The sequence below is a fragment of the Oratosquilla oratoria genome, unplaced genomic scaffold, assembly GCF_046742065.1.
Source record: "Oratosquilla oratoria isolate Oo_2021 unplaced genomic scaffold, ASM4674206v1 SCAFFOLD51, whole genome shotgun sequence".
NCBI lineage: Eukaryota > Metazoa > Arthropoda > Malacostraca > Stomatopoda > Squillidae > Oratosquilla > Oratosquilla oratoria.
Genome location: NW_027467715.1, coordinates 1,496,012 through 1,511,724, shown reverse-complemented (window position 1 = coordinate 1,511,724; position 15,713 = coordinate 1,496,012). Strand labels below are relative to the sequence as shown.

Sequence of the window (15,713 nt, the reverse complement as noted above, 5' to 3'; positions counted from 1 at the left end):
GATGGCAGTATTCTTTTCCCCTAACCACAAGGGAAAACAATGTTACAGTAGTCTTTATTTATATACAAGATCTACAAATTAATTGTTATTTTTTTCATTTCCAGGTACTTGTGGCAGAGTTTTGCTTGTAGTCATAGGAATACTACATAAGTATTTATGCTAAAGAACTTCAATGATAGACCTTTATCCCTTTATAATTACTCTGCAGATATTGTTCATATTTTTACAAAGATACTTTAGTAGGTCCCTAGAATAAGGTCATTATGGCAAGAAAGACAGTATAGGTACATTCTTCAGGTTTAATGGTTACATTTCATAATTCATAGTATTGTATTTTATTCACAACAATGCATTAATGTCATTATTCCATATACACATATTGTGGTAAGGAAACTTTCAAAGATATTAGTAGTGAGTTTTAATGCTTGAGATTAATCGTAATGAAAAAATAAAATACATGAAATTATAGAGAAACCAGTTATGATTAGTTCTTATCTTTTCATTTGATTAAGGAATAGTGTCCCTGAAAAGTTAGAATTAATTTCTTTTTTTTTTTTTTAAAAATATTCCATAATTTATGAAGATATCACTGTAATTCCATTTTACTGAGTATTATTAAATTCTTTCCCAGTGCAGTTCCCTGTGTGGATAACAGTTGTTTTCTATGAAATGGAAATGATTGCTGATGCTGTTTTGATAAAGTAAAATGTAACAACAAAGTATTCAGTCCATGCTCACTTTTATGTAAACAAATAATTTCACATGTACAGTCAACTCTCAGAACGAACTCCACATTCCTTTTGAACCACCAAACTGATATAGTCAACCTAGTGTGATATTTAAAAATGGAAGTTTTTAAAACTGATGCCGTCCTGGCACTTAAGTAGGCCCCATGTGTGTTTATGTGAATTTGTCAATCAATTCAGTTAGTTGTTGCCTATTGTAACAACAGTTTTAACGCCTGGTATGGTTAGTAAAGAGCAGTACTTTTAAAATACCCTCTAGTGTAATATACTTTAAATTTTCATTATTGTATTTACAACTACAGCAACATATGCATCAGTTATGTTGGAATGCAAGTGACAACAAGAAGAAAATAGTGTCAGACCAAATGTTTTTATTAATATTGTGAGTTTTTAATATAACTTTTTATAATTGTGAAGTTATTAACAGCAAGACTTTTTATATCTAATATAAGGTGTTGATGTGTAGAATGGATTGTATGCTTTGACTATCCACCACTCCTTTATAAGAGGGGAAAAGACTTTTATGGGTGAATGAATGTAATAAAGGCTTTTGGTATAAAGAGAGATGTATGTATATATATTGTTCACAGTACCCACTTAATTTTATTTTGGTTACTTCTGTTGAAGGCACAAATGTATCAGTCGCTCAATCTGTTCCCCCAGGTCTCTCTTGCAGGAAACTGCGGCTTCCACTACAAATATATCTTGCACACAGTGGTCGTGTACGATGGAACAATGGAGAGAATTATTTTTTCTTTCAAATGGTATCAACACCCTCATTCTTGGAGCCAACACTTGGTCTCCAAACTAGGCCCAAGATATATATATATTTTTTTTCTTCTTCTTTTTTTTTTTCCAATTTCAGTTTGTCTTTTCTTAAAACCGTTTTCACGTGCAGAAAATGTAGAAGAAAAAGCTAATAACTGGTAACTGCTCTCACTTACTCTTAGATTGTCACATAGAAAGAGATCTTATTAATATAGATTAAACCTAAGGCCACAGTCCAAGGTTCCTTCTTCTCGGAGAAACCTAAGGGTCCTTAATGGCTCTCTACTATAGTGCAACAGGTCTCCAGTCAAGTGAAATTCAAAGCAATAATTATTATAAAGCACAAGTATTTTGGATGAATTAATGTGGCTTGTATTAAGTTTTAAACCAGTTATGAGATAAATTTGTAACTGAAAAATCCATCGTAATTAATTAGGAATTCTTTGGAAAGAGTCCAAAGAGTGATTAGAAATGGACCATTGTGCCAGATATGAAACAATATATACACGAGTGTTTTCTTTTTCCTCTTCCACTAAAATCCAGTCTTGTGTAACTGCAACAACTGTAGGGATAAGAAAATACCCCTTTCTATTTTCCTCCATTTACTAAGAGCATATTTGACTTGAAACAAAGGAAGAATAAGGAGAAATTCAAAACAAGATGACATGCTAAAGTCCTATGTGCAGCATTGTGTTGGAACCTATTTTGGATAGGATTTTGGCAAAGAGTGGAGCAGGCTTTTGGTAAAGGTGATTTCGTCACATGAGAGTAGATATTCTTAAATAATACTATTGATTTGGTGCTGGGATTGACAGACGGGTATAAGATCAAGGAAGAGATAAAAACTGAACACAAAACCTACTCACCGAAGAAGGCCATTGAAATTTAGCGCACAGACCTGCAAAATGCCTGGGGCAACAGCAGGGAGAAGACTGCACCTTTCAGCCCCCACCACATAGCCGAAAACTGTGAGAAGAGTCAAGAGGGATGACAGGCTGGGTACTCAACCTTCTATACCAGAGAACCCAAAATAATGTTGACCCTTTGGAACACCATGATACAGCCTCTCTTAGACTACTGTAAGCCAACTGTGGGTCCCCCCACAAAAGAGGTGAAATCCAGCAGTTAGAGGCTGTCCAATGCTCTAACACCAGGTAAATCAGAGGAATGAGGGATTTAAGCTACTGGGAGCATGTCAAAAAGTTGGGGGCTCCAACTCTCAAACAACAAAGAAGAGAATGGTATCGTGCAGATCTACAAATGGAAAAGAATTGAAGGAAAAGTACCTAACCCATCACCCCATTCCCTGCCGCCTTACAGTTACTGAATGATCAGGGAGAAAAATAACAAGAAAAAAATACTAACTAGAGCGCCCTGAAAGGATCCAAGACCCTGCTAAGTGAATAGACTGAGCCATAAGGAACCAAAGATGCTTAATGCCCTCCCCGAGGAATACAAGAGATATCACCGGCCTGTAACAGTGGACATACTCAAAGCTGGACTGGAATAAATTCCTTTCAATCATTACCAGACGAACCACACCTGTACTAGGCTACACTGCTGGATGACCGGAGCCCCAACCACCTTACCCAGACCAGATGGCCCTTAAAGAAATTTGGACACCAGGAATGGTAATCAGTGGCAGATCAACCGTGGCTGTGGAAGAGGGCCTGCTAGACATATCCCAAGTAAGTAAAGGTGGATGGGTTTGAAGAATATTAAGCTGTAAAGGTACCATTTAGGAAAATCAAGCAAAAATAAAATCGTGCAATTGACAGTGCATATTACACCATTAAGGGGACAGTCCCTGTTCCATCAAAAGGTCATATTTGGGAAATGTCCACTTTGTAGTATTGCCTGGGAAGTATTGTGTTGCAATTTTCTTAAGGGTAACTCAGGGAGGACAAAAAAAAAAAATTTTTTTTTTTTAGATCCCCCCGCGAGATGGAAACGAAAGGTAAGGATTTTATTATCGGCTCAAGTCGAGCTTTGCAAAATTGTGTAAATGATAAAAAGGCAAGAATTTAGAAACTAGTTATTAGAAAATATAAATCCAAAAATATGCTTCCATACTACTGTTATTGGAAAAAAAATTAAACAAGTAATACCGGAGTGGAAAGAAATTTTTTTTTATATAAAATTCTTAGTTTAAAGTCATACCCTAATCCTTATCAGAGAAAATATAGTTTATACCATCAAAGAGAATGATCTTAAATAATTCATACATCTTCATTCTAAATAAATGTAATATATAAACAAAAAATCCTTGTGTTAAAAAACATAAATTCTAAATAAAAATTTCAATAAATCTTGTTCAATAACTGGAAATTCAAGTAAAATGAGTAGAAATCATATATTTCTGTTTGGAAAACATTATTGGAACCTGAACAGTTTTCGATAGTGTATTGTGTTTACATCTGAATCAGATGGTAAGGTAACTGAGAACAAGGCAGAAATTAACAGGCCCTAGCGGCTCTTATTCAGGATGGAAATTAACGGCATTTCCCTGTAAAATATAAATGGACATCAAGTCTACAAGACACCGAAACGGACCATACAAAATCCGCCCTGGAGGGCGTCATCAGAGTTTCCATGGCCGTCGTGATTTAACTCGGCAACCACTCGGGCACGATCGTCAACCAACGTCGACCAAGCCGAGGAGCACCCCGCTTGATGACGTCATAAGTCCGACATCCTGACGTCACTATTGCAGCTGGTGAACGTAGAAGATACATGAAGATGTCAACAAGCACATTCAAATCCCCATACTGGGGATATCATTAGTATAACAGTAAAGACCATAATTTTATGCAAATTTTAAGCTTATGAATATTCTTAAATTCATATAAGCATATTTTCTAGATGTGTATACAAGAGGTAATTTTTTCAATATACGAGACAGGATAATATACCACATGGAGGTGGTTAAAACACGACTGTAAGAAAGTCCACAGATTTCATTCATAAGAAATTTAATTCTATTTGTTTAGAATATATTACACATCATAAGTTGTAATGTTCCCCCTTATTATTATCTTGCCCATAACCTTGTATTTCATGGTACGCAGGCCCATGAATTTTTACTAAACGCAATAATAATTAATTACACCAAGGATGCAGTGAAACTATTTCACTAATAAAAATAGGAAGGCGAGAGTTGAATATGGATATTAGATATGATGTAAGAGCCCTAGTTGATTTTGTTTATTCACATTGATCGCAGATATATTGCGGGTATTTAATGTATCTCATTCTTCATGACTAGACACTACAGAAATTTTGTTTTTCGTCAGCGATTATAAATGAATGAAATTCGAGTGCCTTGGCAGGCATTGTATGATTGTACGTAGAACCTCTCCATGTAGTGATGTGTTTAGTGGCCATTCTTTTAAATATCTCTTAACTGTCAAAATGAGTAAACTGCAGGTCCCATGCCTGGCAGTCTTATTCCAGACTTATCCTTATCCTTTTTATCACATGCCATTTTCCTCACATCTCCCTACTTTTTCCTCCTCCTTTTCCTCTGCCTAACCCCCTCCCTCTCCCCCTCCTCATACTCCTTTTCCATCTCAACCTCCTTCTTCCATACTCCTGTGGCACCTCTTACTTTCTTCCTTTTCCTCTTCCTCCTCTTTCTACAACACCCTAGTAATACAAAGAACAGCAGCCAACTTGATTCCTATCATTATGTTAAAAAAACAACCAACTTTGGGGTCAAAAGATTGTACAATGGAGTCCCCAAGGAGCAAGATTCTCACCTGCACTATTCAGCCTCTTTATATTTGAACTTCTGACACTAAATACAAATCATAACATCAAAGCACATACATGATGATGACCTAACAATGCTATCTCAGCAGAGGAATGAGAGACTAGCTGCTGAAAATAATAATAATAATAATAATAATAATAATAATAAAAAAGTTGGCAAAGACAAAATGGCATGAAACCCTCCCTTAAGAAATAATCATTGACTTTGCTCACCCAAGGCAATAATGAATCAAAGAAACATCCAACAGTAAAACTGAATGGCTAACTTCTATTGGACAAGACCCTTAAAATCATGGGCTTCTGCTTTGATACTCGGTGTCCTTCAGTGTACACATCAATGACCTAACAATGAAAATCAGTGAGAAGATAAACATACCAAGATCAGTAGTAGCAAGCACAGGATTTGGTCAGCAGTAAGGAACTAATCACAGTCTTCAAACAGTTCTGAAGAACTGAAACATATTACAAACTGCACTAAACTAATCACTAAGAATAGTAACAGGGTACACTAAACCCATCTTGATAGAATATCCACACATTGAAACCAAAATCCATACATTCCATACATCCATCCCCATTAACACAAGTTTAACCAGCTTACTTAAAGAATGTAGGAAGCAACTAGTGGACAAGATCCATAGTCTTATCACATGTTCATTGAAAGAAAGGATTGTGTCACATGATTGGAAAAGGGCAAACATGGTTCCAACTCACAAAGGTAGAGACAGGGAAACTGCTACTTGATTATAGGCCAGTATCGCTAACCAGACACAACAGTGAAATTATGCAAAAGAATTATAAAAGATCTTGAAAAGATAAACACTGACAGTCAGTTTGGCTTCAGGTATGGAAGGTCATGTGAGTCGAACCATTTAAGCTTTTACTCAAGAATGATTGATAAGCTGCAAGAGAATGGACTGCATGTAACCTGGACCGAGAGATAAAGTACCTCACGGTTGACATATATGGAAATTGGAGCATGTTGGAGGACTGAGAAGCAAACTATTAGAATGGAATAAAGACATTCTGAAGAAAAGATACAAGAGGACAGTAGTAAAGGACAAAATATCAAGCAGGAGAGCTGTAATGAGTGGAGTTCCACAAGGTTCAGTGTTTGCATCAATAATGTTTCTTGTCTATGTTAATGACGACATGATGAAAGGAACAGCAAGATATGCCAACAGATGCAGATGATGCAGAAATCATGAGGAGGACAGTAGAATATTGCAAAAAGACCTAGATATTTTTGCATGGCACCAAGAATGCGACATTGAGTTCAGTACCAAAAAAATGCAAAGTACTGGAAATGGACAATAGCAGCAAAAGGCCATCTTTATAATATTCCTTGGGAAGCAAACACATTACAAAAGCAAAATAGGAGAAAGACATGGGAGTGTTGATAAAAGACAACTTGTCACCTAACAAACATAACAGCAGGATTGTGGGAGAGACATATGCAAAAGATTAAAGTGATATCCCATTATATGGATGAAGGGATGATGAAGAAACTCACCAAAACCCTGATATGTCCAAGACTGGAATATGCATTAATAGTATGAAGGATATAAGCAAGATTGAGAGAATACAAAGGGCAGCAATCAAATTGGTCCCCAGCCTGGCAGGTAAATCATATGAGGAAAGACTAAAAGTATTGGATCTACCAACTTTGAAAAATTGAAGAGAAAGATGTGACTTGATTACAGTGTTCAGGTCACTAAAGGGGATTGCATTGATAGAAGAGATCTCCTGATTAAAGATGGGAGGTCTTTAAGAGGTCATGGAAATAAATTAAAAAACTCCAAAAGGATGTGTAGAAATACAGCTTTCCATATACATACATATACCAAAGGCTTTTTCCACCTTACAAGGGAGGTAGCCAAAAAACAAACGCATGAAAACCACTCCCACCCCCCCATTCCATCCCCACATGCTCCACCCCCATCCTTCCCTCATCTCACCCACTGCCCTGTGTCAGAAGCAGTGTCACAAGACACACAACATCCACAGCAAGGTCCCTTCATTAGATTGGCACCCCCCCCCCCCACCTCCATCTCCTCATGCTGAAATGGAGAAGACAGGGAGAAATCCTTTTGAGCTGCATCAGTTTATTTTTCATGCATACTCACCCTCCACCAACTCCCTTTCATGCATCACAGAATCATCCATACACAACCATTTTCCATTCATCCCTATCTTCTGTCTTCTCCTGTCCTTCCTCAACAGACATTCCCCTCTTTCCCAATGCCCCTTTTACCCCATCCATCCATCTCATTCTTGGTCGCCCCCTCATGTTCACTGCTTCCACCTCTGCCTTCCACACCTTTTTTTTTTTAATAATCTTTCTTCACTCATTCTTTTCATGTGTCCATACCATCCCAATACTCTTTCATCAACCCTATCTCCCAACTCCCTTTCCACCCCCACTTTTCTCCTCACCTCCTCATTTCTCACTCTATCCAGCCTCATAATCCCTATCATACTTCTCAGGCATCTCATTTCAAGCACATTCAAACTCCTCTCTTATGTTCCATGTTTCTGCCCCATACAGTGCTGTTGGTACAATCACACCTTCATACAATCTCCTCTTAGCATCCAATCTCAAATGTCTATGTCTCATTACACTTTTTATTCCCCCAAGGCATTTACTTTCTTCTCTTAGTCTACATTCTACCTCCACCTCCACTCCTCTCTTTCCTTCCACATTCGTACCCAAGTATCTAAAACTATCCACTTCCTCCAGTCTACTGCCACTTTCTCCTCTTGTACATCTCATCACCTTACTTTTACCCACATTTATCTTCAACTTCCTTCTTTTACACACCTTCCCATTTTTTAATCCATTTCCAGATCTGGTCCAAGTCTTGTTGTAATGAGTTGCAATCCTCCTCAGTTTTTACTTTCTTTAGTATTTTTGCGTCGTCTGCAAAGAAATTCATATAACACTACTTCTTCATCCATGTCATTTATGTATATGGCAAACATAATCGGGGCCAGTACTGATCCCTGCGGGACACCACTTTTCATTTATTTCCAATTTGAGAATTTGTCTCTAATTACTACTCTCATTTTCCTCCCAGTCGGGAAGTTTTTCATCCATTCCAATGATTTTCCTCTGATGCCACTTATTAATTCTATCTTCCTTATTAGTTTATTGTGTGGTACCTTAAATGCCTTTTGTAGGTCCAGAAAGGCACAGTCTGCCCAACCATCTCTCTCTTGTATTACAGTAAAAGCTCTCTTATCCGGCATAACTGGGACCAAAGGCATGCCGGATACTTGAAGGGGTTGCTAAAGTAAGTGAAGGGGTACAGAAATATGTCTACAATCACCCCCTTTACTCACTATTAATGTCAGATTTCGATTCACCAGCAATGTCCAACTTCCTTATTCCATGCTGAGTCTTGAATCGGTGTAGCGAACCATCTGAGAACTGGCATGTTTCTGCTTCACCCATCTTCTTTGCTAGGTCACATCCTTTTTCTTGCAGCATGGGGCCTGTTATTAATACTCCTTTGGATCTTTTCAGGCAAAACCACTCATACAACACTTTTTCAATCATGTCCCCACGCTGATATTGTAAAGTGTGACGGTTTTCAGCAGCTTTTGGGGTATCTGTCCCCTTCATAATCTCACGTAACTTCTTCGATTAGGCCTTAATTCCGTAGATGGTTGATGAGCCTATGCTAAATTCGTCCATGAGTATTTTTCTGTTTTCCCCTTTCTCTAAACATTTGCAAATGTCCACTTTCTCCCTAAGTGTAAGCACAACACATCTCCGTTTATCAACTTTGGGCATGATGAAAGTTTACAGGGGAACACTTGAGGAAGAATGTAGCTGAACTGAGCGGAGACAAACACAAACGTGGCACATATGAGACAGAACAGCGTGGGTGGCGTGAAACTGACCCAGACAGTGGTGCGCTCTGGTGACGGTGGGAACAATTAAAGCCTTGTGCAGGAAATTTTATCAATTTCTATTGATTTCATATAGATTTTAATGCTTGGAAAATATATGCCGGATACTTGAAGTTGCTGGATAAGAGGGCTTTTACTATATGTCTATTAATCTTGAGTAGAAGCAGATCAAGTTTGTTGTACATGATCTTCCTTGTCTGAATCCAAATTGATTTGGATTCAGCATAGTTTTTTCTTCCAAATGTTTAACCCATCTATTTTTGACGACCTTTTTGCAAATTTTTGCTACTGTGCTTGTCAGGGAGACCGGTCTGTAATTTGATGGGTCTTCCTTGTTTCCTCCCTTATAAATTGGTACAATGTTTGCATTCTTCCAGTCCTGTGGCACTTTTCCTTCTTTAAGTGAGAATTTAATTATATTGTATATTTTGTCTGTTAATTCCTCCATGCATTCTTTCAGTATCCAATTTGCAATTCCGTCTGGACCATGTGATTTTCTGACGTCAAGGGTTTTGATTTGGTCGCTGATTTCCTTCTGTGTTACAATTATTTCTTTCATTGGGAGGAATATCTCTCTCTCTATTTCCTCTTAGTTAGGTGAGTTTTCTATTGTGAATACTGATTTGAAGCGGTTCATGATTTCAGCAATTTCCAGTTCTGTAAATTTATATTTACCTTGGTGCAGCTTTTCTATTTCTTGTTTGTTCTTCAGTTTGCCAATTACATACCTGTAAAGTAGTTTGGGTTCTTCTTTGCATTTTTCTATTATTATTTTTTTCATAGTTTCTCTTTTCATCCCTATGTATTTTCACATAATCATTTCTTAGTTTGATGTACATCAGCCATTTGTTTGTTTTCTTGTATCTTTTCCATTTCTTCCAAGCTTTGTCTCTTTTATCCTTAGCCTCACTACACCTTTTGTTTGTACCAGCTTTTTATCTTTTTATGTATGTTCTTTCCATTTTTTGTTGTGGTACATATTTACTCACTCCCTCATTATATATTTATTTTTGTATATTCCCATTTCTCTTCCATCCCTCTTTCTTCATGTAGGAATTTTTCCCAGTTCGCATTGCAAAAGAATTTTTTGAGTTTCTCAGAATTTTTGTTGTTGTACATTAGTCTTCCTATTCTATGTTTATCATTTCTGCTTTGATCCATTTGCTCTTTCAACTCAAATTCTATTAGTACATAGTCACTCTTTCATATCAGAGTTTTGTAATCAATTTTATTGACAATTTCAGGCTCTGTCATAAGTATTAAATCCAGCCTTGATGGTTCTTCACTACCTCTGTATCTGGTATTTTCCTTTATCCACTGAGTCATTGTGTATTTGATGGTCATGCCAAGCAGGATGTTGCCCCAGAGTTCCTCTCCGCCCTTCACTGTCATTTCCTCCCAATATATTTCTATTGAATTAAAGTCACCCATAATTACTATATTTCCTCTGTCCTTCAGTATATTAGTTAATTCATATTTTGTATCTTCTAATATTTGAAATGATCACTTTCTGTCCAGGATAGTGTTTTGGGGGCACATACACCACTGCTAATTTTCTACTCATCATACGTTTGCTTTCAACTTGTATTGTAATTGATTCTAAATTATTTTTATCTTCAGTTATTTTTGTTACATTTAAATCTTTATTACTCAAAGTTAATACTCCGCCACCCTGTTTATCCTCTTATTTTTTGTCCAGCAATTGTATAAACCTTGTCCCACAGTGTTGGGTGGTATAGTACACTTTAATTTAGTTTCCACTATTCCCATTATGTCTGGTTTTTCTAAGGTCAGGTAATCATTTAATTCCTTCATTCCTGAAGTTATTCCATCTATATTGATATAAACTATTTTTAATTTCCTTTCTCCTCGTCTTTTTCTGTCTTCATTGTGTCCTTTTTCCTTATATACCATTTTCTCAGCCTCAGCTCCACCACTCTCCAATTAATTTTTTTTTTTTTTCAGTTTCATTCTTTTTCATTTTTTTTCATTCGCTTTGTTTCTAAGTTCTTTTTCTTTTTCTTCTTCACTCATTTCTTTTTTTATCCATACATTCTTGTAATGTTCACTATTTGCTAATTTCATTGTTCTGGATTGCACTTCCTTGGCAATTGTTTGAGATCTAAGCTTTACTTTCAGTGGCCTGTATTGTTTTTCTTTAGAGTATCTGTCCATCCTAGGTCTCTTCGATTTCCCTATCCAAACCTTTTTCTTCTGCTTGTAATTCTTTCAGAATTTCCTTAGTGATCTCTTTCTCCTCTTTTTCCCTCTGATATCTAGGTACATTTTCCTTCTCTTGAATACCATAGATTACAATGCATCTTTTTTTATCCACTGTGTCCCTAACTAAGTTGCTTTTCTCTTTAAGTACTTGGATCACCATTTCCTTGGTATTTTCCTTGACCTGTCGCTCCATATTTAATGTGTGTCTGAGGGAGGATAGAGTGCCAAAGGACTGGAGGAGTCCCTGTATACTCCAACTTTACAAAGGAAAAGGGGACAAATGTGATTGTAATAGTTTTAAAGGGATCAGTTTGTTAAGTGTAGTTGGAAAGGTTTATGGCATGATTTTATTTGAGAGGATTAGGAGAGGAACAGAGGGAGTGATTGCTGAGGAGCAGTGTGGGGTTTAGGAAAGGTAGAGGTTGCATGAATAAGATTTTTGTGATAAGACAGATGGCCTTAACAAAATGTAAGGATTTTTTTTCGGGCCTTTTATGGATTTGGAAAAGGCTTATAATAGATTAGACAGGAAAGCACTATGGGAGGTTTTGCAGGTATATGGGGTTGGGGGAAAGCTGTTAAGGACATTCAAGAGTTTTTATGAGAGTAATAGAGCCTGTGAAGTGGAAGTGGAGAGAGCAAGTGGTTTGAAGTAAAGGTGGAGTTGTATCAGGGCTGTGTCATGTCATGATTGTTCAGTGTATACATAGATGGGGTGGTGCAGGAAGTAAATACAAGGGTGATGGGCAGGGGACTGGAGATGGTTAAAGAAAATGGAAAGAAGTGGGAGGTGAGCCAGTTGTTGTTTGCTGATGACACTGCACTTGTGGCAGGGTCAGAGGGGGGGGGGGTTAAGGCAGTTAGTGACAGACTTTGAGAAGGTTTGCAATAGGAGAAAGTTGAAGGTAAATGTATGTAAAAGTAAAGTGATGAGACATACAAGGGGAGAGGATAGCAGTGGGTTGGAAGAAGCCTTAAATTTAGAGAGGCTGAAAGAAGTGGATAGTTTTAGGTACTTGGGGTTGCATGTGGCAGGAAAGGGAGGAGCGGAGGTAAATTGTAGATTAAGAGAAGCAAGTAAATACCTTGGGGAATTAGAAAGTGTAATGAGAAATAGGTATCTGGGAATGGATGCAAAGAGAAGATTGTATGAAGGGGTGATTGTGGTAATGATACTGTACGGGGTAATTTAAGAGAGGCAGAGAGATGTTTAAATGTGTTTGAGATGAAATTTCTGAGAAGTATGATAGGGGTTACAAGACTGGATAGATTGAGACAAGGTGAGGAGGAGACTGGGGGTGAAAAAGGAGATTGGTAGGTAAGGCTGATGAAAGAATATTGGGATGGTTTGGACACATGGAAAAAATGAGTGAGGAAAGATTAGGAAAAGAGGTGTGGAAAGCAGAGATGGATAGATTGAAGTTAAGGAGATGATTAAGGATGAGATGGATGGATGGGGTGAAAGGGGCTTTGAGCAAAAGAATAATGTCTGTTGAGCAAGGGAGGGAGAAAGCAGGAGGTAGGGGTGAGTAGAGATTGGCTGTATATAGATGATATTTTGATGCAAGGAAGTGAGGGGGTGGGGGATGAGTAGGAAGTGGTGTGTGAATGTTATTTTGACACAGCCCAAAGAGATTTCTCCCCATCTTCTTTATTTTCTGCATGAGGAGACAGAGGAGGGATCACCAATTAAGTGAAGCAGCCTTGCTGTGGATGTACCATATCTTGCTGCATTGCTTCTGACCCAGGACAGTTGGGGGGGAGATAGAAACAACTCTTCAGCCATGAGGAGCTAAGATGAGAAGAAGGAAAGGGTGGTGGATGGGAGTAGAATGGGTGGGAGTGGGTGCATCCCTTTTGAATTGGCTACCTCCATTATAAGGGGGAAAAAGTCCTTGGTATATAGATGGAGTATTATTATTATCATTGTTATTATTATTGAAAAGTACATTACTTATTGTGGTGCAAAGATATAGTATTTAGTTGATATGATACTAATTACACTTGAATATTTTTCACACTAAACTATCTTCAAAAACCTTTGTTGTATCAACATGCATTATTTTACTTGTATTGGTATTAGATTTTACTGACCATGTTTTAGATCATGGTGCCAGCTTAAGATGTTCATGACTATATAGTACAGTACTTTATTTCAGTGATTATTTGCTATTATCCATATTTTTCTATCATAATAGTTTTTAGTTTTCAAGATGTTAACAATCATCGTAGGGAAAATAGGTAAGAAAGGTTTGAGCATGGGAAGCAGTGTAGGTAGTTCCCTATACTGTATGACATATTCTTCCTCGTTCAGGGCCGAGCTTCATCTTCACAAGTGGCAAGGAATGCACTTGCTACAATCAGCAGCACTTCAAGCCCAAACCATCAGGTCAGCACCTCCCACCACCCCCATCCACATAACCCTATCAAAACAACCATCATTGCTCGAGCCCTTGCTCGGGACACCAAGAATGGTATCATCACCATCAACTCTGGAAGTACCATGGCCAATATTAATACCAACAGTGTCATTGCAAACATTAATGCCAATAGTACTGTTGCTACAATCAATACCAATAATCCCAGCTCAACCATCAAGCCTTCAATTGTTGCATCAACCTTGGTTACCAGTAACATGATCAGCAGTAGTGATAGTAGTAATAATAATAATAATAATGGTAATGATAGTAGCAGGAATAGTAGAAATAGCAGATGTACTATCAGTTGTGTGGCAGCTTCCTCTACAACAGCACCTTCAGGTGCAGAAAATTTAGAGGATCTGGGAAACAGCACTCCCCATGCAGCTCGCCTGGTGGTCTGGGATGGTATCTGCAGGAGAGGGTCTGGTGAAGGTGAGGTAGATGACTCTGAAGTGGGTGGAGATGATGATGGTGTCAACCATGATAATGGAAGTTGTGGCAACAGCAGCAGAATAGTGGGGTTTGGTGCTGGAGGAAGAGGACGTGGAGGGGGAGCAGTGGTAATTGGGTCATCCTCATTTGAGGATGGCTGTAAGCCAAGCATCACATCAACAGGGAGTAACAACAGTGGAAGTAACAGCAGTAGTACACAAGACCCAGGATGGAGGGAAGCAGCAAAACAGCCAATCCTAATGGTGCGATGCAAGGTTAGTATGGAAAAATTCCTTTGAAAATATACCATTTGTAATAGACCACTTTTCATGGGGATTAGTCCATACAACAAATGATCTTAGCAAGCAACTAATGCAAAGAATAATTGCTTGAACCCACTGCTTATGTTTGTCTTTATAAAGATAAGATGTATGCAACTCACTGATAGATGATTACATGAAATCCTCCCAGAACATTACTGCAGAACTACATAAGAACAATTTTGGATCTGGGTCAAGGGGAAAGTGCATCCGTCTGGGCAAGCTTTGGTTCACTCCCACTGAATTTGAAGCGCACTGTGGCAGGTCAGCCAGCAAGGATTGGAAGAGGAGTATAAGGTAGGGATAACAGAATAGTGTATTTTTATTAATTTACTATATGTAGATTGCAGCACAAATCTCTCTTGCTGGAACAGTTGGGATGGTATCATACACAGCTTACTGTTTTACACCACCCTACTATTGCACAAGTTTGGTCAATGGAGACAGACAGGTCATAGGTCTTTGCCTGTACATTACAATTAGGTGATGGGTAAACCAGCTCCAGATGTTGGGCCCTGCTGTGGAAGGGCAGTCTCTGCATTACCTCTAACCCAAGTGGTGTGGCAGGAGCAGGGATGATCTTTCATTCAAGAAGTGCTCAGATGTGAGGGGATTGAATGAGTGTATGCTTTGATTTAGCCACCCCCATACAAAGGAAAAAAGGCCTTTTGGTATGCATGCAAAAACAGGTATGCACACACTCAAAACAACTCCATAAAATCTCTTCATTGAATGACCGATAGGCAAACCTGGTGGCTGTGGTGGGGTTCTTCAAAGTCGCAGGCCACCAGCAAGAGAGATTCAGGGCAAGGGATTAATTGAGCACAAAAGGGCAACATTCATATTTTAAATGCATACTTTTAACAGTTATATCTTACATAAGTATTCTGTTTCCCAGGTTTCGTGGACAGTCTCTCCTAACACTTGTGGATGAAGGTTTCTTGCAAGTTCATGCCACATCCTGTTCCTGTGCTGCATGTCTCGATGATCAAGCTGCTGTTAGTATCCAATCAAATTCATGTATAGAATATGTACACTTAGATATATTAAGGAATTAAGTTGTGGGGTTTGTTGGATATAGAAAATTTTATTTAATACATGTAAACAATAAACTTAAG

At 38.0% G+C, this 15,713-nt stretch overlaps 1 protein-coding gene across 1 annotated transcript in view; it reads left to right on the top strand.

The window, feature by feature from the left end:
- The first annotated feature begins 3,458 nt into the window (after positions 1 to 3,458).
- LOC143023570 (deformed epidermal autoregulatory factor 1 homolog) overlaps positions 3,459 to 15,713 on the top strand; it is a 33,658-nt gene continuing 21,403 nt past the window's right edge. Inside the window, exons 1-5 of the mRNA XM_076182158.1 lie at positions 3,459 to 3,471; positions 4,265 to 4,305; positions 13,738 to 14,550; positions 14,747 to 14,892; positions 15,494 to 15,593. Coding sequence (XP_076038273.1) covers positions 3,459 to 3,471; positions 4,265 to 4,305; positions 13,738 to 14,550; positions 14,747 to 14,892; positions 15,494 to 15,593 — 1,113 coding nt within the window. The remainder of the gene's footprint in view (positions 3,472 to 4,264; positions 4,306 to 13,737; positions 14,551 to 14,746; positions 14,893 to 15,493; positions 15,594 to 15,713) is intronic.